The following is a 25636-nucleotide window of genomic DNA, read 5'->3' as shown; positions in this document are numbered from 1 at the left end:
ATCAAACATAGTTTTATATAAAGCGTTTTCGGTATAACACTTATTTATCGAATTGATTTCATATATTACTAAAGGTTTTAAACCGTATTCATTATATATACACACACTTAATTTTCGAAGCACATTCTTCAAAAGGTAACTATTGTTAAACTTCGGAAATTCCTTGTAATGAGTGACTTGAAAATATCCATATGTTTTTTTTGATCATCTAAAACCGTTAATGTATGCCTGTCGTTGTCATACTGCCTGTATACAAACGCAGCAATGAATACATAAGCGGTCGAGCACTGCAATGCCTCGTTCAAACAGTATACTTTTGTGTACATTGTTCTCTTTAATTTCAAAACACTTGAAGCAACTATTTGATGGTCTTGTAGTGGACTTCTTGCTAGGATTCACTTTTTCAAATAGATCCTAATTTTTTGCACATAATCAAATGTGTTGTTTTCATCAAAACGGACAATTTTTACAAGATCTACGTATTGTTTTCATTGTGATTTTTTTCCAAACATGAGTAGCTCTGATTCATTATCTGCCTTTTTCGTTACTTTAACGGCAGAATAATTAGTTATCAAAAGTACCAGGATTATAATTTAGTACGCCGGACGCGCTTTTCGTCTACATAAGACTTATCAGTGACGCTCGAATCGAAATATTTATAAAGCCAAACAAGTACAAAGTTGAAAAGCATTGAGGATCCAAAATTCCAAAAAAGTTGTGACAAATACGGTTAAGGTAATCTATGCCTTGAATAAGAAAGTCCTTACTTTTCGAAAAATCCAAAGTTTTGGAAACAGTAAATTTATAAAAATGACCACATGATTGATATTCATGTCAACACCGAAATGTTGACTACTGGGCTGGTGATACCATCGGGGACGAAACGTCCACCAGCAGTGACATCGACCCAGTGGTTTAAATAGTTATCAAAAGTACCAGGATTATAATTTAGTACGCCAGACGCACGTTTCCTCTACACAAGACTCATCAGTGACGCGCAAATCGAAATATATCCGTTTTAAAAGTTGTACAACACTTGTATATGTGGTTGGAAAAAAAACATGTCACGTAGAAATACGCATCTAGTCCAGCTTGAATGATCTTTTGTGCAAACCATGTACATCATGTACATGCTTGATCAACTGTTTTAAAATTAACGATGTTTTCTTTTTGATTATGTTTGTCAACTGCATACCCTCAATTATTCATATTGATTACTTAAACGATAAGGTTCCGGAAATGTCGTTGTTTACACTGGTAGTTGTATGCCATTCTATTATAAGAATTATTCCGAATGTTGAAAAATATCAATGAATATCATATATATATATATACAGCTATATTAGAATCATAAAAAAATGTACTGTAAGTGTATACATATAAATGGTTTGAATGAGAAAATTGCAAACAGAAAATGCCGTGTTTCATGATAACACAATGTAACCTGCAGAGAGATTACACACATAGGAAGACGTGGTATAGTTGCCAATGAAACAAATCTCTTTTCAAGTGTCTAGACTATATAAAAGAAGGAGAAACGTGAAACACCTGCTCATCACACAAACAAACAACGACAACCACTGAACAACAGGCTCCTGCCTTCGGACAGGTGAACGAAAATGTATAAAAAATATTTTATTGCAAAAGAGGGGCGAAAAATACCTGATTGGCATTCAAACTCATAGATTGACAATAGACTGACAACGCCAGAGAAAAAAAAAAAAATTAAGAAAAACCAATTAGTACACGAAACTCAACAGAGAAACGTTAACACTAAGCAACACAATCCCACGAAAACTGGGGTGATCTCAGATGCTCTTGAATGGTAAGGAAGTCTTACTACAATTGTGGAACCAGTCATGTTGCTCATGTTGTTGCGAACCTAGTAAATATTCTAATTCGGTAAGTGAAGCGTCACTGATGAGTCTTTTGCAGACAGAACGCGTGTCTGGCGTAATAACAAAATGTTATCCTAGTATATATGATGAGTTTATTTTCCATAACAGTACTAATCAACGAAATTGTGATGGCGTCTGGAACATTCACAAAGGGGTGATTTCAACTGCACTATTTGGAACTCTTGGTGAATTAGCTTCCTTGTGAGAAACAACCCTCTATCAAGGAAATAATTATTTGAAATACAAGCCCGGGAATATTGTATCAACTGGAAAATATATTCTCCGAATGCAGGAGCTGCTGGAACATGTGGAATGTTGCTACATAGAAACAAAAACACACGTAACAAATAATTTGTCAATCAAGAAATCAAGCATCTAAATAATGTTAGTTTCAGGGAGCTTTTTGATTGAATCAAAGTGCAATAACACTAGTCTCATTACCAAATCATGTATTATGTAAACCCGTTTCAGCAATAAAGATGTTGTTTAACATTCGACTTCTCACGAAAGAGGAGTGAAAAACAGCAAAGTGATATCTAAAGTCATGAGCCGAAAACTAAATTCTAAGCAACACAAACGCCACAAAAACCCAACTTTCTAACTGATTGGTATTCTAATCTTGGGATTCGTTAGAAGTTACTCTTACAGTTCTTTTTGAGCCATTACGTCTATTATAACATGTATAAGCTGGACAGTTTATGCCTTTTGTCTTATTTCTAGTTTTTACTTAAACTTGTCTAGTGTGTTCCTTACGTTGTGTTTTATACCTCTGTTCTTGGTTATTGTACTGTAAGGATAAATGTCCGTGCACACACATGTTTAACTCAACACATTAATATTTCTGTGATTCATTGATTGTCGTATGTTCATGTTGTTTGTGAATTCATATTTGTGCTTTGTACTTATTCTGTTCTGTCTTACGTACAAATGATATAACTTTTCTGAGTTGACTATTTTCTTTTATTCTCTATTGCATGAATTTGTATTTTTGACATAGAACGTAGGTCGATGATAACATTTATCCTTAAAAGAAAACACAGTCGTTCGCGTATATGAAATTACGTTTGAGTATTATAACATGTATACTATTTCTTATTCCCGTTTTAATTAACTTAAATATTTACATTACCAATAACTTTTACAATTGAACTTTCTTGAGAAATCAAATTGTTATTTACGACGGTAGGTTACTTGACGCGATTCTCATACGAGTGAAAGATTTAGTGCTATAAGACCGATTCAATCTACCATTTTCTACATTTGAAATTCGCTTGATGTGTTTTATCATTTGATTGTGTGATTTGATTAGGGACTTTCCGTTTTGAATTTTTCTTGTAGTTCAGTATTTTTGTAATTTTACTTTTTATATCACTAGTTAGTGCTTTGTGGGGGTAAAAAATAACTTTAAAACATAAATAAAAATTCCAAATTTAAACTTCCTGTTCTCATGATATTCTTTTAGATCATTCATCATTGACCTCAAGTTCACTTCCTGAATAAAAAAGAAAAATTATACATTGACAATCCTTACACTTCCCGGTTGCATACAATATGCGAAGTTGTAGTAATGTAATATGAAAACAATATTACAGATGATGAGGTAGTTTTCCATTTTATTTTTTGTATTAGTATGAAGGGTAGGTCGATAGTGAAAAATATATCTTAGTGGTTTTTGAGGTGACAAAGGGACTACATAAGGAAGTAGAAAAGCACATGTTTGAATACTGAGCTCTATTAACACTTTCTACTTATAGGGGAGTAACTACAAACTGAATACGTAAACACGATACACATTCATAAGATGATTTTATGACACCAACTTTTATCAAAAGAATAAGAACAATCAAAGAAAGAGACGCATAATACATCCTGTGTTTACATGAATATCAATTTTATTTTATAAATTTACTGTTTACAAAAGTATGAATTATTCGAAATACTTAAGATTTTCGTATCCCAGGCAAAGATAACCTTAGCCGTATTTGGCACAATTTTTTGGGAATGTTGGGTCACTTATGCTCTACAACATTGTAGGTGTTTTGCTCTGTAATTGTTTTTATCTGATCGTTACTGGCGAGTCTTATAAAGACGAAACGCGCGTCTGGCGTATTTTAAAATCACAAGCCTGCATTAAAAACTGCTCAGAGTCTGAACTGACCATTTTTTGTGCCCGACCAGTAAAATCGAGCACACATTTTACTTGACTAGTCTTCACTGTACTTAAGTGTATTTGACTAGGTCTCGACTTTACTTAATTAGTCTGATTCAGTACTTGCTAATCTTTGTGTAGTCTGAAATGGTCTTGACCAAGGCTCGACCTGTCTCGACCTGTCTTGACTAGTCTCGACCTGTCTCGACTAGTCTCGACTCAGTCTCAACCAGTCTCGACCTGTCTTGACTAGTCTTGACCTTCAAATTTAGTTTTGACTGGTGTAAAAATCAGCCCATCAAACTAAATTAAATATTGATCTTACAAAATTCAAGCTTATTTGGTAGTTTAAATAATTGCTGTAAAATGAAATTTAATTTTACAATAGGTAAAAAGAAAAATTATTATATAAATTCAGATAGGCATCTTTGATTTTTTTTTATAACTTTTTTAAATCAACTTGGACTTTCATTAAACTATGACCAGATTTAGGACTGCTCTGAGCAGTCTTAGGACCAAAATCTAGTTAACTTGAGAAGCAGACTTGGTCCTAGGACTGTTTTTATGTCTGCTAAAAAGTTAACTTGGAAACAGGTCCGCTATTGATATAAGTTAACTTCGAACCAGACCTGCCATAAAGTTAACATAAGTTAACTTCGAAACCAGTCCTGTCACAAATTTAACACAAGTTAACTTTTAATTTGAAAAATCCGATCAAAACTAGACCTGTTCCCAAGTTAACTTTTGACTGGTCTGCTCAACACTAAGTTAACTTGTAACCAGGACCGTTCTACATCGATTTAAACAAACTATTTTTTAATATCTTTGTTCGTAGTATAAACATCGAAAATAAAGTAAAATTAATACTTCCGTTATATAAACAGGATTAAATACAAATATTTGAAAATAAAGTACGCATAAAACGTTGCTTGTAACACAAATTATTTATCTGTGATCTGACAATCTATAATCAATTATAAAAACGATCTTGGTTACAATGATAACGGGCACTGAATATATATTCCTATACATGTACCTATCAAATTCAACCATATTTGCACTTTATTATGTATATCTTTGAAAAGACGTATATTTGATGTTAATTTTATAGTACGTCCTTGTTAGTTATACATCCTTGATCAATGCAGCCACAATCAGCAATAATTTAATTTCAGGATAGAACTTATTATACAAAATAAAAGCATCATTTAAACCATGACTACAAATTTTTGTTCGCATAAATTAAGGGTGCCAGCATGTCCTCCTTTTATTCAACATATTGATACGTAACAAAATTTCAGTAGTTTTGATACCACATGCTGACTTGTACAATAAAATTATTTGACCGCATCAACCAAATCTGAACATATGAGCTCTTTAACTTGTAAATCTATATACCCGCATAGTAAATCAGCCATATTTTTTATGTCAGGATTCAATGTACAGCAATATTGCAATACAATAACAACAAATTTTTGTCCGCAAAAATTTAGGGTGCCAGCATGTCCTCCTTTAATTCAATATTGATATGTAACAAAATTTCAGTAGTCTTGATACCTCATGCTGACATATTCAACAAAATTATTTGACCGCATCGACCAAAACTGACCATATGTGCATTTTAATTTGTAAATATATATACCTGAATAGTAAATCAGCCATACTATTTATGTCAGGATTCAATGTATAATACAATGGACAGAAATATTGCAATACAATAACAAATTTTTGTTCGCATACATTTAGGGTGCCAGCATGTCCTCCTTTTATTCAAAATATTGATACGTACAAATAATTCAGTAGTTGTGATACCTCATAGTGACTTGTACAACAAAATGTTTGACCGCATCGACCAAAACTTACCATATGTACACCTTAATTTGTAAATCTATATGCCCGCATAGTAAATCAGTCATATTTTGTATGTCAGGATTCAATGTATAATTCAATGGACAGCAATATTGCAATACAATAACAACAAATTGTTGTCCGCATAAAATTAGGGTGCCAGTATGTCCTCCTTTTATTCAAAATATTGATATGTAACTAAATTTCAGTAGTTTTGATACCTCATGCTGACTTGTACAACACAATTATTTGACCGCATCGACCAAAACTGACCATATGCATTATATGTACACTTTAATTTGTAAATCGATATACCCGCATAGTAAATCAGCCATATTTTTTATGTCAGCATTCAATATATAATACAATGGATAGCAATATTGAAATACAATAACAACAAATTTTTGTTCGCATAATTTTAGGGTGCCAGCAATAATTCAAAATATTGATACATAACAAAATTTCAGTAGTTTTGATACCTCATGCTGACTTGTACAACAAAATTATTTGACCGAAACTGACCATATGTGCACTTTTTTTTGTAAATAATTGTATCAAGCGCCTTTATGTCTTCTGCTGGCGCTCATGTGCACATTTTGGTAGGATCCTGAATGTACATGTAAGCAATAATATTTGAAAACAATTAATGCAAATTTTTTTTCGCATAAATTGAGAGTGTCAGCATTTCATCTCTGTATTCATAATATAGAAAAGTCACTAGATATAATAGTTCATGATGGTGTGCAAAACAAATTTGTTAGGCCGCATCATCAAATTACAAACACTGACATGTCTGAATTCATTTGTACTATTTAATAAAAAAAAAAGTATATGAGGTTCTCTTCTGGGAATAGTATACTGTTAATCTATTATGTCGGTTGATTGCTTTTGTTTGTAGTTAAACGTCAAGTGGCAACTAATTCATTCAAGTGCACATGTGTATACATGTATATGATCAATTAATCGGCAAAGATAAATCTCGCGGCAAATCTGATGAATTTGACGAAATTGTTGATTGTTTTACCACACCGTATGCCAACGGCCACTGTACAATTTCCGTTAGAATATTCTGCGGAAAATAGAATAGTAAATCCAATGCAAACAAGTTGAATAACAATGAAATAGCCATGCATGTATAAATGCATTAAGTAAAATTTAGGAAGAGACAGTTAAAAAACGAGGAACGAAGCAACGTCGACAATGATGATGATATCCCATGATATAAGAATATTGTTTCGATGCGTCGGGTAACCTTTCTATCCGCCTTCTAATAAAAAAAACACACTATTATTTCCTTTATGATAACTCTATGTGATTGTATAGCCATCGTTTTATGTATATAAGAATATATCAAATACAAATTTTGTATTATATCTACAAGGATTTGTATATTATACAAATCCTTGATATCTAGTAGAGTTTAGCGATTAAAGAAATTTTCTATCTAGGAAAAAACAATGCAAATGTTGTTTACATATTTTATTTCAAGTCTGATATGAAAACTCTTAAACACGATCATAATCTGTCATAAGCAGACCTGTCCTGAGGTCTGGTCAAAAGCAGACTTGTCCACAGGTCTGGTCAGAAGCAGACCAGTCCACAGGTTTGGTCAGGAGTAGACCTGTCCACAGGTCTGGTCTGGGGCAGATCTTTCCCCAGGACTGGTCAAAAGCAGACTTGTCCACAGGTCTGGTCTGGTGCAGACCTGTCCTTAGGACTGGTCAAAAGCAGACTTGTTCATAGGTCTGATCTGAAGCAGACCTGTCGATAGGTCTGCAGCAGTCCTAAAAAAGCAGACCTTTGGTTTGGACCACCAACGACGATGTTAACTTGCTTGTCTGCTTAAAAAATTTAAATTAGAAAGCAGTCAACAAGTCTGCTCCAAGTTAACTTTCGTCAAGGTTAGGACCGCACCCATCTGTATCTTAGATATATATTCAGCTTACTGAATCCCATGTCATTTAGTTTTTTGTTGTATTGCTGTAAAATTTAAGAGTTAAAGTAATCTTTGTAAAAAAAACTAGGATTTGCAATTCGGAAGAAATAGAGATAGTATACTTTAATTCCTTTAATAACTTTTTCAAATCAACTTTGATTTTCTTCAAACTATGCAGCTATCTTAGATATATACTAAGCTTACTGAATCCCAGGTTATTTTGTTTTTTGTTGTATTGCTGTAAAATTTCATAATTAAAGTACTCTTGGAAAAAAAAGCTAGGATTTGCAATTCGGACAAAAACGAGATAGTACACTTTAATTTTTAAAATAAGTTTTTCAAATCAACTTGTATTTTCATCAAACTATGCAGCTAACTTAGATGTATATTAAGCTTACTGAATCCAAGGTCAATTTTTGTTTTTGTTGTATTGCTGTAAAATTTAAGAATTAAATTAATCAAGGTAAAAAAAGCTAGAATTTGCAGTTCGAACAAAATAGAGATAGTTCATTTTAATTTTTTTAATAACTTTTTCAAATCAACTTGGATTTTTATAAAACTATGCAGCTATCTTAGATATTTGTAACGCTAACTGATTCTTAGGTCTTTTTGTTTTTTGTTATATTGCTGTCAAATTTAAGAATTAAATTAATCTAGGTAAAAAAAGCTAGGTTTTGCAGTTCGGACAAAATTTAGATAGTACACTTTAATTTTTTCATAACTTTTTCAAATCAACTTTGATTTTCTTTAAACGATACAGCTATCTTAGTAGTATATTGATCTTACTGAATCACAAGTTGTTATGTAACTTGTAGTATTGCTGACAAATTTTAGAATAAAATTGATGTAGGTAAAAAAAAGCTAGAATTTGCAGTTCAGACAATTTAAGTAGATTTGCATATCGACAGGAAATTATGATTAACTTTTTTTCTTGGATGTATGCCCCATATAAAGTTACTGACCTCAACATACTGCAGTACGTCAGTCCTGTCGTAGCAACTCCTATGACACCACATTAACAAATTTTATAGAGCATAATCATTATCAACAAGAAATTATGGTATTTTTTTCTAGGAGTTGTGCCACTTTTAACTTAGAATTTTGACCTAAATATACAACTGCAAGACTAGAGTTTGTAATGATAAATCCTCTGAAACCACACAACAGAATATCATAAAAACTGGTAGTTAATGTACATATCCACCAAAAAATTATCAGTTGACTTTTGTAGAGTTATGAGTCTTTGAACTCAGGATTCTGGTGAGATTTTTTTTGTCCAGTGACAATGTTAGAGTGTGGGGTATGTCAGCGTGCGCACACAGGTTCTTTAATTATAAAAGAAAACAAAGAATATGATATCTCAATTTATGACACAATATCCTTAAATGCAAACGAAAAAAAAACCCATTAACAACACTTTTGTTTTTGTTCTTCATTTCAAAGTCACAGTGTGGCCTTTTATATGACCATATTTACATCCATCAGATCCTGTATGATTTATGTTAAAAACTGAAAAATCCTTCATGAAAAAAAAGTTCACTGCTGTGTATAAATTATGTTTTCTTCTAACATTAATAAAAATACCTTTGTTATTTCAAATATGAAAGATTTAACCTTTTATTATTTAGTGCAGCAAGTGTCGTAGGACTTGGAAACATATGATTCTAGAAAATAAAGGAATACAGCTAAATAATGTAAACAATAGAAGGGCATGTATTGAAATATGTGTGTACACAGTAGTGTGCTTGATAAATATAGATTCTACAACTGCATCAAGTGTGAACAATATTTATTCACTTGAGACAGTTAAATTTTCAAATATAAAATGCTAGGCGTTTTGAATATTTCAAATTTACCTGTTGAGAGTAGATAAATATCATATTGCACAAGATTTGGTTGTGGAATCTGTTTCTTATAAAATTTTGAGACAATATATAGATAATTTTAATCCTTCTTTTGAACAACCTGTAAGAAGATGTTTTCTTTCTAAATGATGTCATAAGATGATGCAGATGACATCAATGAAGAACTGAGTTCAAACTAACCACATGTTGACTAAACACAAATAAAATCAACAGTTCTCTTGTATGTTTTCCTAAAACCAATGCCATGATACTTATACACAATGCTTATTACCACAAAACTCAGATTAAGTGGAAATCTATAACTCATCTGTTTTCTCCTTAACCCATCCCCAGTCACCAGGACTAGGTAGATGTTGTTCATGTGTGACTGCCTGTCCCCATACATGACCACCTTAGTATGCAGCTTGTTTCGTATGATCAATCAATGCAGTTCTAGTGTGTGTAATTGTGTCATAATGTCTTTGTTTGCGTACACACAATTCCAATACATTTTACTAATAAACTAGATGCGATTTTAATTTATGCAATATTGAAAAAACTTCTGTTTTATTCATATATATAAAAAATGAGAGTTTAAATTATGTGAGTATAACCCTGTTGCGTTGTCATGGTTATGCACAATAATAAAACATTGGAAAAAATTCTGATTTAAAGGGAAGGAATGCAATTTTTTTTAAATGGTATTTTTGTCTGTCTAATAAAGCGTTCTTTCTGTCTTTGGTTTTATTATTTTGTTTTAAAGCAGTTTATCATGCAACTGTAAAAACTGTATCTTTATACATTTATTCATTATTGATAGAGACTCTTATAAAACATTCCAATTTAGGAATTTTGCATAGAATTATTACGATTAAATTTAATTCCATTTAACACTCAAATTTGAAAAAGCTTTCTTTCACTAACCAATTTAAATTGATTTGCCGTTGTAGCTCCTCCAAGCAAGAATGGACTTAGTTCAGGTGCAATAATAGGAATAATCATTGGTCTTATTGTGGCACTAGCCCTCCCAACAATTGGGATTGTTTTATGGAAAAGACGACAGCCACATACAAACCAGAATGGAACTCCTGGTGGTTTTGAAAATTCTATATATCAACTGGACACAAAACATGAGACAGAAACCAGTGGAGAAACAGACTCATAATGATATTGGGACAGTATTGATTGTTGATATTGTTACTTAACAACAGTGTTAAATTAAGTTCACTACTATTCTTAAAGCTAGAAGGTTAATGAATCTTTAAAAGTGAATATTTATATGTACAAAATAAGTGTTTTTCACATGTGTAATGGATAACAATTAAGTTCCCAATATGTACATACATGTAGATAACAAATGAGTATAAATGAGCAAAAGTATACATGTAAATAAAAAAATAATTCACCAGAAATGGACAGTTGAACGCCAACTACATCATGTACATCAGTGTTTGCATTAGCTTAATACATATTGTACAATCTTTAGCCACTTTTAGTTATTTGTTGAACTTTTTGTTTATTTCATCCATTTTGTAAAATGTAAAAATGTCATTTCAGGCTTTCATTTTTATCATCTGAATTTGATGTCGCTAACCACAGTTTGGTCTACTGCCACCACTTTGCATGTTCTTTGTTATTTCTGTAGAATCACTGAACAGATAAAAAAATATCATAAATACATATCTGGTTTAGTATTAGGTGATTCCTTAAAACTGTGTAGATCCTCATGTGGAAAATAGATGTTATATGATAAGGTCCATTTCTCAGATACAATAAGCAGTAGTTCTATAATATTTAGTGTATGGAATGATTGTAAGGTGAACATGCCGGTCTGGCAGGTTTCATATGAACTTGACCTCATTTCAATGTTTTTATTAGGTAAAGCATATTTTATTGTTTAAAAAGAAAACTGATCAGACACAAGTTTTACGGCTTACCTACTATGTATTCTCCAAAATTTCAATAGTTCATTGGTCAATGTTATGATTTTTAGTTTTGGTTTATTTTCCAAGTTCCTTGAGCTATACTTCAATTTTTTGGTGTATGGAATGAATGTATTAAAGATGTACATGTTGGTCAAGCTAGTACACGTATCAACTGACTTTGGTCTCAATTTCATGGTTAATTGGTCAATGTTAGATTTGTGTGTTCTTGTTTGTTTTCCAAATACTTATAGCAATATGTTAGCAATGATTGGTAAATGGGACTTTTGTATGAGGTAAATATCTGTCAGTGAATCAGATACTATAAGCAGGATGTCAATTATAGTTGGTGTATTGAATGATATGACCATGACCTCATTATCATAGAATAGTGTTGACGTTAAGTTTATGTGATACTTGTAGTAAAACCTTAATTGTACAAACTTTCAACATAATGCAATGATAAGTAACATGAGCTAGCCATTTCAGCCTGTTCACTAATGTTTTAAATAACTAAGGTCACAATTTTTGCAGAAAGTTTTCTTTTTGATGAATTTTGTTTTACAATAAAAAAGGAATTACTAGTATGCAGCAGCAAGTTGGATGAAGACATTAAAATGTATCCACAATCAAATTGTATTTATCATTTTTCATTTATCCATTGTGCAGTATTTTTTACAATTACCATTACTACTAAGTAGATAATAAAGTAAATGATATAACTTTTTTAAATTTGTATTATCTGCATGGTTTGCTTTCATATACTTCTGGTAAAGGTATACTGTCAAAGTATGGAAGTTATGTTAGCCTCCAAGTTCACTTCGAAGAAAAAAATTCAAGTGTACAAGGTGGAAGGAAATAGTCTGCACTATGCTTCCCCCCAAAATAATTAGGCCCCAGTCTCTTATCAATATGCCCCTGTTCCTTTTTGATGAATAAGGAGTAACAACTATATTTTTCTACTTTTTTGCACTATTCACATGAGTTTTATATACATATTCTAGACCATATGAGTATTTAGACCAAACTTGTATATGTATGACCATATGTTTGTACTCATATGATCCAATAGGAGTATATCCTTTGGTTATGCATATAATAAAATTTCACTATAAAAGACATTTTTCTAGTTGTTATATTATCACTGAAGAGACATGTATTGTCGAAATGCGCATCTGGTGCAGGAAAATTGGTACCGTTAATGTTATTATGGAAGATTTGTTTGGCTTTTGTTCTTTCTAGCTTTCTTCTTTCCTTCGACTTAAGAATATTTACAAATAATATTAATAGTTTTCACTAGAAATTTTAGAATACATCTTTGCAATTTATCATTTAATAAGTACTTTCATGTGCTTTTGAATATAATATTTGTTTTAAGATGTGTCGAGTAAAATCTTCACCAGATCATATTTGCCACTATTTTGAGCGTAATCTACAGGACTACGGTTTTGTTTATCTTTAATAATTTTTGCACCATGTTTGAGTAAAGATTCTGCAACATGTGTGTAACCTTTTTCAGCAGCAATATGCAAAGCTGTGCGACCTCGTATATCCTGTGCATTCACATCACCGTTTCCACGCACAGAAATTATCATTTCTATTATATCATTGTATCCTTCCATGGCGGTTTCGATAAGAAGGTTTCTTTCTGTCTGCAAGTTTTTTAATATTTTATTCATATCAACATTAGAGTTGATATAATGGAGCAATTGCTTCCTATATTTATTGTATTGAAGTTGTTTATTGTGAAATGTACTGTCTAATTCTCTATTCTGTAGGTCTCTTTTCAATCTGTGGAAGTATTCTTTCTTATTTGAAATCTTAATTTCATGATCTTCTGAATCCTGTTTGATTGATTGAAATATGTATCGAGTGGCTATAAAGCTGGAACTAGCAAACTGTAGAAAAATGTCTTTTGCCCGTTCATTACATTTCACAAACACTATGTCGTGAATAACTCTATGAACTAAGGTATATTCATTTTGATTTTTTTTCACATATGTGCCTGTTTGAATAGAAAATTTTGGTAATGTGCTTTCTTTCGAACTTAAAATACTACGCTGCAAGTGCCGAATGGCATTATCAACGTGTTGAGGTCTTGTTTCCTTTTGAATCCAGTCGTCCTTAAACTCACTAAACAGTACACATGCGGATACTGAAATGAACTCTTCATCAGACATATCGCAAATGTCTTTTTCAATGTATTTTTTTTGTAATTTAAAAAGATCTTCTATCTTATTAATATGACGTATTCTTTTAGCAATATTACAGAAAAGGGGGAAATATTCGTTACAATCTTTAAGTAAGGGATGCACTTTTGCCACATTATCTCTTGTGATGTATTTTTCAAGCATATTACACTTTTCGTCTACTGTAGCAGGGATTTCATTCATATTATATACATGCCTTGTCATAAAAGATAAACATTGAAACTGGTTGCTATTGTAAATGCAGTCCCTGCATGCTATTAGCATTTTCACTGTACCGTTTCCTCCATTTTCATTCAAAACGCTCATGGAGTCATAAATGCTTCTCCAGGCATCAACAGCAACAACATCAACATTATCAACTCCACAAAAATCATCAATAACGAATATCCTACGAACATTTGAGTCTGAGGATTTCAAAAGGTAGAGCTCAAAACATGTTTTCGAAGAAATTGGAATAAGTTGATAACCCTTCTCCTGCAATTGTAGTGCTACATGACGAATTATTGTTGATTTGCCAGACGCTGGCGGCCCAATCACAGTTACGCATGTTTTATATGTCAGCAGGTCTGATACATGTTTCATAGCACTAGTAACATATACATGTGTTTTCTCCTCTTTCCAGGAATCGATTTGAAATACCCGTAAGTCTGCAATATAAAGATACAGAATCAGACTAGATTGCAAAAAAATAATTTTAAATATTACGATGTCTCAAAAAAGTATCAAATCATTGCGGATAGTAGATGTGTGGTATGATGGCCAGTGAGACGATTACCCTTCAGATAAAAAAAAAATCACCATAGATATAAATCCCATAGTTTACAGATATAAGAAGATGAGGTATGAGTGCAAATGAGACAACTCTCCATCCAAGTCACAATACTATTCGGCTATTTTACAAAGGAAAGACAAGTTAAACACTTATTGGAATGGTAAACAGATTTTAGTAAGTTAACACATTTGTACTAAAAAGCTTAAACGACATTACATCTTCAATCTGTATTATATTAAGAACTAGTATCAAAGCTGGCATAACAACCCGCGTAGTCTGCATTTCTGTGCTGTGCTGACATAAATTTTAATTGAAGCGGTCATTTCTGCAAGTTTACTTTTCATAAATGTAAAAACTTTCAAGACTCAATGGTTTTTCAAATCAGGAATATGTGGCATTAGCTATGGTCGAAATTTTCTAATTCCATAAACAGTTTTTCTTACTTGATTTATGCACAACAAAGTATCTTAACTAAATTACGATTCAGGTATTTAAACGTAAATATGGACAAGTTTTCAAAGCTGCCAACTTGTTTGTTTAACTGCTTTGTTCTACTAAAACACTTTAATTCATTTGGAATTGTTACCTTTTTTAGTTTTGCCTATTTTTTTCGAATGTAGGACAGAAAGTTACAGGACAAAAAGTCACAGACAAAAGGTCACGGACAAAAAGTCACAGGACAAAAAGTCACAATTATTTTTTTCTGATTATTTTCTTTGAATAAAAAACGCTGATTTCTACAAAAATGTTTTTGTATTTTTCTTGAACTTTTGTAGATAAACCTACTTTGCCAATAAAAATGAGTTTGACTGTCCCTTTGGTATCTTTCGTCCCTCTTGTAAACAAATTTAGCAAAAAAATATCAAAGATGATCAAACAATTGTTACAAAACAAAATGTCAAAGTGGCTTGGCACTTAAATGGCTTCATGCATGGTGTCAAGAAATCTTTCTTTTGCATGATTAAAATTAATCTGATTAATCTTCAGTTTTTAAGTATAATGAGAAATTTCTTAAACTTTAATATGAATATATGATTATGTACAAAAAATTAAATTTTTAAAGATATTTCTCTTATATATTCAAACAATTGTCAACAGATTATTTGTGACTTCTTGTCCTACCAAATTTGTGACTTTATGTCCTGTTACTTTTTGTCTTGTGGCTTTCTGTCCGTTTACCTTTTCGTCATAGTCCTCTTTAGATATATCGTATTTGCATTTGACAGAGGTTTGTTATTGGCAACAATTGGACGATATTTTTCAAAACCTTTGAGACCAGCATGTAAAACTATGAAAGGTTACTCTGATTATTTTCAAATGAGAAACGTATTTTATTTTCATCTCCTCGTTAAAGCATTTGTGACACTTACAAAAACAAAACTTCTGATCAATATTCTTATCTCAATGAGACAAAATAACCAAATCAGAAAAATTCCAGAAATTTATAGTAACACTACCGCTTTCAAAAATGAATACAACTACTATCGTAAGGTAGAGTCTGCTCTACAAGGCTAATTATTATGTGAAGATAGATATGTATATTATTGTGAATATCAAAGTACCTGTTTGGGACGCGGTGGCTGTTTCACTTGATCTTTTCGTGTCAGTAATGTCATTCTCTGCTGCACTTTTGTCTATAATAGGAACGATGGAAAGTTAAAATTAAATAATTTAGATATAACGATTACGTACAAAATACGTACCAATGAACATAAACTGGATAAAACACCGAAGGTAAGCGTAACTTTACTTTAGCCATCTTGACTTACAATAATAAAGCAGATTCAAAAAATATTCTTAACCATAGTACATGACATATTTGCATGACAAGTAAGCGAATATGCAGAAAATAAGCATAAAGATGTCTGGAATTATCAATTTTGTTTCGTGAATAAGGTATTAACCTCAGAAAATGTTCAAAAAGATTCGTTAGGAAGAAGAACTGAAATCAGCACAATTGTTGTTTGTGTTTTTGACATTTATTCATTGCTTATCTTTCGCCTCTTCTTCAAAATTCTTGACTCCAAAGCTTTATTGTAAGCATCAATCTTATATCAAAGGAATATTAGTTTGAAACAGAAGACCAAAAGTATTGGAACATCTAGCGAAGATATACCTTACAAAAAATGCCATTGGAAAGCTACAATTATTTTTGTAAGATGGTAAAGTACATTGTAATCTTAGATTTTTGTGCACCGAATAGGCCTTCTATGTTTATCATCCTGATTTTCCACGGAGTTCAGTATTTTTGTGATTTTACTTTTTTACATGGATGGATAACTGGATTGCTATCATAACTTTGTGTATTAAAAAACCCTTTAGGGGATCACAAAAATACTGCACTCCGAGGAAAATTCAAAACGGAAAGTTCCTAACTAAATGGCAAAAATCAAAAGCTCAAACACATCAAACGAATGGATAACATTTTTTCAAAGTTTTCTTCAGATATGGAGCATTTGCATTTAACAAATGTTCATTATTCAAATAAAGAAATTTTTGTAATAGTTTGTGACTTTTGCTTTACACATGTCGTAGAGTTATCCTATTCGTGTTTTTGCCAACTCTTAGAAGACAGTTTGCAAACCGTTTAAAAGCAACATGCAGGTCTATGAAAGTGAAACTTATTTATGTTCATCTATTCGTTAAAGCCTTTGTCTCACTAACAAATAGAAATATTCTACTTTACACGAAGAGATGTGGTATTACTTTCAATGAAACAAATATCCAACAGAGTCAAAATAATTAGTTTCAAGCAATGAAAAGTAGCTGTACAGACTTCAACTGTGAACAAAACAACATCTGTAATGTCAGATATAAACGGCTAAATATTACTTTAATATGTGAAAATACATATGTATGTTTTTATGAATAATGAAGGTACCTGGTTGGGACTGGGTAGCTGTTTCATTCGATTTCTTCGTGGCTGTACTTCCATTCTCCGTTGCACTTTTGTCTATAATATGTATGAGGGAAAGTTATAGATAGATACTATACTTATATAACGATCTTGTACAAAATACGTACCAATAAAAAGAAACTAGATACAGAGCTTAAGGTGAGTGTAACTTAATTTTTGCCATTTCGACTTATAGTTGACAATAATAAAGTCAATGATTGAAAACAAAATGTCAGCCATGTAGTTGAGAGGAAAAATAAAGAACTGAAGAAGGCCAATGGCCGAAACGTCTTGATAAATTGGTTTATTTATACAATTATAAAAAGTATGTTCCCTATTGGAATTTTGAAAACAAGGAATAATAAAGTAGTTAAAACATTTTTTTTCTTAAAATAATAACGGTTATATTTGCATGACTATTAAACGTATATGCAGAGAAAAAAGTAACACAGATTATTAATTTTATTTCGTGAATAAAAAAACACTTTCACACTATGAACAATTTCTTTTATTATGGTTTCTGCAAAAACAGTTACTATGGTAAAGAAGTCTATCAGGGGCAATAACTGATATAAGGCATAAAGATTTGTTGACGTATTTGTAAGTTATATTTTGAAGGAAAGTTTTACTTTAAAAAAATCCTCTGTCAATAAGAATAAACATCATTCTAAGGCGGGTCATTTGGCGATATCCGCTAATTTGTAAATCTTATTGTTTACAATTTTTACTCTTTACTGTTATTCTTATTTAGTAGTTTTCAAGAGAAAAACAAAAAACTGCATGCCTGTTAAGTCAGGTAAGCTAAAACACACGATATGTTATGATGCTCATAATTCTCGTTGTGGAAATCGGATTCATAACGAACATATTCTAAAAGAAGTCTTCAATGATCGGACATCAACTTAATTGCTGTTTTCATACGCCCGTCAAAATTTTGACGGGACGTTTTATGGTATACAAATGTCCTGCGTCCGTCCGTCTGTCCGTCCGTCTGTCCGTCCGGCGTAAACATGTCGCACCGTAACTTGCTTATCCAAATTCCATGAAACTTAATATAGTTGTTTCTTATGATGGTGAAATGATCTGTATACCTTTTGGTGAAAATAAGATTAAAACTTTTTGAGTTACGGCACTTTGTAACTAAAACAGGGGTGTGTTGTTTCACATGTCGCGCCGTATCTCAAAAACGATTTTTAATTATTGCTTAAAACTTTACACACTTCTTTGTTCTATTAATCTGAAAATCTGTATACTTTTTGGTGATGATTCAATATTTTATTTTTGAGTTATTGAGTATTTTGTAAAAAAAGAAGAAGGTTTTTTTTACATGTCGCGCCGTATCTTAAAATCAATATATGATTATTGCTTAAAACTGTACGCACGTCTTTGTTATATTAATCTGAAGATCTGTATATATTTTGGCTTTGATTCAATTTTCTTTTAGTGATATTTAGTTTTTTGTAAAAAAAAAAAAGAAAGAGGGGGGGGGGGGGGGGATGTTTCACAAAACAATATATGGTTATTGTTTAAAACTTTCGCAGAAACTATTTATGATTATTGCATAAAACTTCCACACAAGGCGTCGGGCGTATCATGAGCTCATGGCGCAGCTGTTTATTCAAACTTCATATGATTTTGATTATCATCGTTATTTTTTCTATTAATACCTTATCGTTTGACTATGTAATCGCAGTAAAGAATTGTAAGATAGAAATAAATTCTTACCTAAAAAAACAATACCTGAAATATAAACAGTTGACTATTACAATCAATATTAATATAAAAAGCAAACAAAAAAGATTTATCAAGCTCTATTATTTACATTGACGGCAATTTTCAATTTAAACATGTAAAATATTGATTAGTGAATGTAGTGATTCAAAAAGTGCAATTGATTATCATTAGTAACAAAAATGGGTTTTTATACCTGTGTTACGAATGTTACAGTTGATAAATATAATCCCGCGCATTTTTCTTCGAATCTGACCTGCCGAGTAAGATTTTTTACTGGGTTTGTACAATATTCCGAGGTCGATGTCCCTGCCGATCGACATTCTATCCTCGTGGAAATCATCCGTTCAGTAAAGCTGGGTTCACACTGCCGATCAGATTTACTCGATCAAGCCCGATCGACATGTCAAAAACATTCGTGTAAGGATCTTGAAGCATTTCACTCGAGAAGAGATCGAGAATCCGTCGAGGTGCGGTCGAATTGATCGGGAAAGGATCGTATAGAGATCGAGTTTGGTCGGAATACAAACATTTTACAGATCAGTACTAGATTATTTCGAATTTTGCTCGGCTAAGGTCCGATCATTTCTAGATTAACTCGACCAATGTCCGATCACTTCCAGATCACTGCGACTAGTATATTTATTTTATCCTAGACCAACACGACCAATATCCGATCCCTTCGCGATCACATTCGACCACTCCTCGATCTCTACTCGGCCATACTCGAATACACATGACTGCTACACGATTCTCTAAAAGTGTGTGCAGATCTGATTGACTCTCATAACTCTGCTTCCGCAAAAATATGTTGGAAACATTATTTTTACTGTACAAAATTCTTCCAATAACAGTACCTGTCTTTACGTTTCTAAGGAGAGGTATCATTTTAAAAGAAAGCAAAAGACACCTGAGGAACAATCAAACTCGAAGGTCGAAAACTAACCGACACAGCCATAGCGAAAAACGATAACCGAAGAGAAAACAAACAGCAGTCCAACTAAAAGTTTAGCAAACACGTTACCCAACAAAACCTGGGATGATCTCAGATGTTCCAGAAGGGAAGAAAATCCTGTTATTTTAAATTTTGTTTTTAATTTTGTAAAGTTTTTTTTTCAAATTTGGTTTATAAGAACATCAAAATTACATTTTACCTGTTTAATGGGCTATTTTCTGTTTTGTCTGTCCGTATTTTCTGTTTGTCCATAAATTTTTGTAGCATAAAAAAAAGAAGATGTGGTACAAATGCCAATGAGACAGCTCTTCACAGAACACCAAATTACACAGAAATTATCACTAACAACTATAGGTCACCTTACAGTCATTTTTTTTTTCATTCGAACTTTTTGACGTAATTTCACACAAAAATGAGACGAAAGAAAAATATTTTATTTGATGCGATTTTTGTTCTAACAGTAACGATACAAACTGTTCAGCGAGCATTGATCATTTGTTTCTAACATATTTTTGAAGGTTTGCATAAACTTTGACAAACTATACACTCGCTGCAAATGCGTCTACATTTTGTCGTTCGTCGTTTGTTAGTTCAAACGATGGATTTCTTTTTAATTTTAACATTAAATCAATTATCTAAACGTGTTCTTGCTTGTCAAAATTTCAATCCCCTCTAACCAAACGATGCATTTGTTTCTACTTCTGTAACGTTTATCAAACTATAACAAACGGCACACAACGTTTACCAAACTTTGGTTAGAAAAAATGCACTCTTGATCTCTTGATAGATACACGAAAAGTTATAAACTGTTTCAGAAAAGGTATCCCTCCAGGGGATTGAAATTCTACTTTGGGTCAAATTTTGTGGAAATATGTGACATCTTTGCCTACTTTTTGCAATATTTTTGGCAAATACATACAGGTTGTTGCCAAACAGCAAAAAGAAAAATAAATATTTTAAACCATTCAACTACTGGATATCAAATCTATGAAAAATACTGATTACATACTTATGCACATATATTTGACAAACAGTATGCTTTATTTGTAAGAAAGCAAGGAAATGGGAATGGTAAAGTTTATGTATATTGCTATTTAACATAAGAACTAATCCAGTGACAAATCTCATTTTGTGGCGTCATTTCCAAAAAAAGAGCAATAAAGCTACCATTACATAATCAGTGCTCACTATGAGGAAGTTTTATAATCATTTGTTGAGTTAGTGCAAGTCTCTCATACGGCCCATACAGTGGTCGTCGTGTCAGCCATTGCCTCACCTGAATTTCTCGGCGCGCATTGGTGTCTACACCACCTTGTTCGTCTTCTATGCACTCTGCAAGCTCCTTCATAACTATTAATCTGTATCTCTGAGCTCTTTACCACCTTGCCCATCTTCGCTAGCCAATTGTTACGATCCACTTCCCTCCTCTCCACGAGTGAAGTGGATCGTAACCCTTGGCTAGCGAAGATGCACCTTGCCCACAAATCAATTAATATCTTTCTATGTAGATATTTCTAATGTATGATTTTACTCGGACCTTCTGCTGAATATAACCAAAAAAGAACGAAGAATGTGACCGTGGGAAACCGATAATGCCCTAGTTAGCATATATAACATTATAAAGGGTCATGCTGGGATGTACGTGCGTTCGGACGGACAAGGATAACACTTAATGCCCACTCCGATGCGGCGGGGATAAACAAATTAGGACGTTTTTATACTAAAAATGTGCATACCCGACAATTCCCACTCATCCATACCACCCATATACGATCTGGTCGATCTGGTCTGGTGGAGATCAGGCTGAGATCTTGAATAGTTGATTTTGTTCTAGCTAGTTGAGTAAAGATCGTGAATTGATCGGAATTATCGAATAAGTATTCATTTTGTTATCGGGATGGAGTTGAGATGAAGTCATTAAGGAGCAGTGAATGGTCGAGTTAAGGTCGTGCACAGTCGGATTGCGGTCGGTTAGAAGTCGTAAACAGGCCCGATCAAGAATTTCGTCGAGCTTGGTCGTGGAAATTTGGACAATCGGGATCATCGAGTTGATCTGATCGGCAGTGTGAACCTAGCTTTACATATTATATATGAAATAATATGCAGATTTATTGCAATACTAGCTCGGACGATCTTTTTGATTTTGACATTTGTCTGAAGGAACTCCGATTCATATGAAATAAGAAGAGGTCGACAGGGAGCGGCGCACAAATCGTTCTCATATGAATGCCGACAATTTGATGAAAAAGTCTACCTCCAAATCAACAAATATGTTGTCAAGAAGAAACTCCCGCAAACTGATCACTTGTTCCTTTGTTAAGCTATTATAGCATGTTTACCTTTTTATTCACTATTAACAAAATATGTCTTATGGTATACCAATGTTAGTAATCTATAACGTATGCTACCATTTTTTAGTTGAAAAGCATTGAGAATTATTTCTTTTAGACGATTTTATAATTTCACATGGGGAATAATGGTGTACAGGATTAAAAAATCTAAAGTTTTGATAGTATTTAATTTCAGAAAAAGATCGAGATTTAAAATTATCCGATTTTTTTTAGGTTGTTTTGTTTTAGAATCCACATATGGTTAATACCACTATACGAGTAAACAGTTTCACAATATTTATGAAGACCCTATTTCGTTACGGAAAATATGAGCCCATTAAATGGGCAATTTTTTGGTCGAACAGTCAGATGATCTGGCAACGTACCGTAGTTTGTACAGAATTTTGTGAAGCTAAGGTATCCAATACAAACAAGGTAAATTCTCCGATTTGTTGCTCAATGTAATGTTCATTGAAGTCATGAAAAAATTATGATTCGCCAAAATCTGATCCTTGTCAAATGATATGTTTTTGTATGTGGAATTACCTGAGTGCTCATTTATATATTCCAAATTCTTTTACAAGACACTCGTATTAAAACGATTTACATAAAACGACAATATTATTTGAAGCTTTGTCCGCAGGAACAACAACACACTTATCACGAATAGATGATTTTAGACATTTTACAGCCTCTTTGACTCTGAAAACGGACTTTGGTCGATCATTCACACAGTTTTTAAAATATAAATGCAACGTTTTATCAGAGAGCTGATAATTTTGACCTATTCTCACAAAGTGTCGAGTTCAACTTTTTCTAATTAAGCCAATGCTCTGGCGTAGTCTTCACTGGAATCCATAGTTATTTTGAAGTTATGTTTCCTATTGATGTGTTGGGGTTCTCTTAACTTATGACCATGAGAAACCATCTTTTGGAGATTTGCATGTTGAATTATGTTTAAATCCCCATTAATAACATGGACAGAGGGGCTGTAACTATAAGGCGAGCGGGAACAGTCACATGTCAGAGGGATTGTTAGGTATTGCTCTAAATCCAATAATGCAAAACTTGTTTATAGTTATATACTTTGGGTGCAATGATTTTGGTGTAACTGTAGGGTACAATATGAACAGACTGATTTTGAAAATAAATTGGAATTTTAGATGATACCTCCTTGTGATGTAGTACGTTGGTGATATTGATTGCATCAATTCCTTGGTAAAGTAAACAGAGAGAAATTTTACTTTTCCTTTTGTAAAGGTTCCGATCATAAATGTTTGAAAAGACGGAAAAGAGCTACTTCACAAATTATACTAAGAAGTCTGTATATTGGAGAAAATGTTATAGAATTAAAAGAACATTTTCTCTGTAAACTTTTGTTTGGCGCATACAAATTCACCCCCTCCCTAATTATATGTTTTACGAGGTAGGGAAAATGTGTAAGAAAGTGATAAAAATTGTTTGATTCCATTGAAAATAAAGGTGATGGGATTTTAACATGGAATTTATCAAATGTTCCTGAGTTCTATTCTTTTATTAATTTCAACCAGCTTTAAATGCTTCCAATATGCGAAAAAGTTTTGAAAATGATTGAATGATTGTTGGTTGCTTAATGTTCAATGGCAAATATGTCATGCATGTTCAGGACGAGAACAACTTCACAATAAGTACACAGGATAGGTCATGTAAAAGAGGCCGTAAGGGACGAAGAACGGTACCATTTCGACTGTCATTAGAAAATAATATTACTGTTATACTGGATACGGAAATAAATGTTGTCTTGCAACAAATTTGTTGCTAAAGTTCTTTAAAAAAAACGTGCAGAGAGCGTGGTTTAATGTCCCTATTCGGAACAGGTGTGGATATGTACTTGAACATTTCGTATATAGGCAAACAGAAGCCCCACTTTGGCAATGGTTTTTACGACTGACCGACTTATGAGTCTGAATGTCAATTTGGTATCCTTCGCCTCTCTTAAGACTGTTTAATGACTTCATAATGATTTAATTTGCTAACAAATATTTATTATAGCAGCCTCATGGGTATCAAAAGGTATAATCTGTATAGTTAGAAAAACAAGTTTTCAAAACACTATTTATAAAGCAAATATATTGAGCTACGTGAACAATTAAAATCGTTGGTGAACTGGGGTTGTCTGAAGCGATCATTCTCTACTTTAGCGGCATTCCGAGGGGTGCTCTTGAAATTTGTCGTATTCGGTTATACAAACATAAAAATGTTTAATTCTTAGATTTTTATTGATATTATTTCATTTAAATATATAAAAAAAATATGTTAAATTTTAGATAGAAGTTAAAAGTTAAAATGCTTACCTATCCAAACGAATAAACCAATAACTGAAATATAAACAGTTCATTACAATCATTTGTCTATAAAAGAATCCAACACCAAACATTAAAAATTTGTCAAAGTCTAATATTAACATTGACGGTTATTGTCAATTTGAACATTGATTTTTCTTAAATTAAGTGAAGCAAATAATCGAACTGCAGAGAGACTCATGCAGTGTAAAAACATGGAGTATGTTTTTCGTTTCTTAATATAAATATATAAACATCTATCAAAACGGCGTTAAAATGTTGACTGAGAATACTTTTTAGCATTACAAATCAGTGACTTGGAATCAGTCAGGACCAACGAGCGAAAGTCTTTTTCTTGATTAACTTGCAATATTAACTGTTCACGCGCTTAAATGTATGAAATAACGCATTTTATTGAAATTGGAGGTTTGTGTATGTTTCCTGATTTTTACTTATAAGGGTGTCAATGAAATATGTGTTAAGGCAAAAGCTCTAACATTGTGTCCATATACAATGTAAAACTTGTAACTATCAGTTAATTGTGAACTGTTATAAAAACAAAATCCTCGGGGATTTTCCGTCCTGATAATTATACTTTACAACACTGCATTATATAAATGAAATTAACATTAGAAGACCACAAGATGAGACGTTTTGAAAAGAATGTTACACATCTGAATTAACACCTGTTGATTCTTTTTCCGGTCGTAAATGTCAAAATTGATCAAATGAAATTGTTTCCTTTTGCTTAAGAGTTAATGCATAACTGGAATCACTTGAATACAGTGAGAAGGAAAACCAGTCACCTGATAGTTAACCAATAA

At 32.4% G+C, this 25636-nt stretch overlaps 2 protein-coding genes across 2 annotated transcripts in view; one reads left to right on the top strand and one right to left on the bottom strand.

The window, feature by feature from the left end:
- The window catches only part of LOC139486007 (uncharacterized), a 189958-nt gene extending 179081 nt beyond the window's left edge, over positions 1-10877 (top strand). The window contains exon 49 of the mRNA XM_071270688.1: positions 10626-10877. Coding sequence (XP_071126789.1) covers positions 10626-10840 — 215 coding nt within the window. The 3' untranslated portion in view covers positions 10841-10877. The remainder of the gene's footprint in view (positions 1-10625) is intronic.
- A 2093-nt stretch (positions 10878-12970) lies between these two features.
- On the bottom strand, positions 12971-19529 carry LOC139484235 (uncharacterized). Its single transcript, XM_071267969.1, has 4 exons — positions 19403-19529; positions 17461-17532; positions 16142-16213; positions 12971-14454 (listed from the first exon to the last, which is right to left on the bottom strand). Exons 1-4 carry the CDS (start codon positions 19527-19529, stop codon positions 12971-12973), a joined length of 1755 nt encoding a protein of 584 aa, XP_071124070.1.
- Between the last annotated feature and the right edge of the window lie 6107 nt (positions 19530-25636).

Source organism: Mytilus edulis, chromosome 8 (genome assembly GCF_963676685.1).
Source record: "Mytilus edulis chromosome 8, xbMytEdul2.2, whole genome shotgun sequence".
Taxonomy (NCBI): Eukaryota; Metazoa; Mollusca; class Bivalvia; order Mytilida; family Mytilidae; genus Mytilus; species Mytilus edulis.
This window is presented reverse-complemented; position numbering and strand designations above follow the sequence as displayed.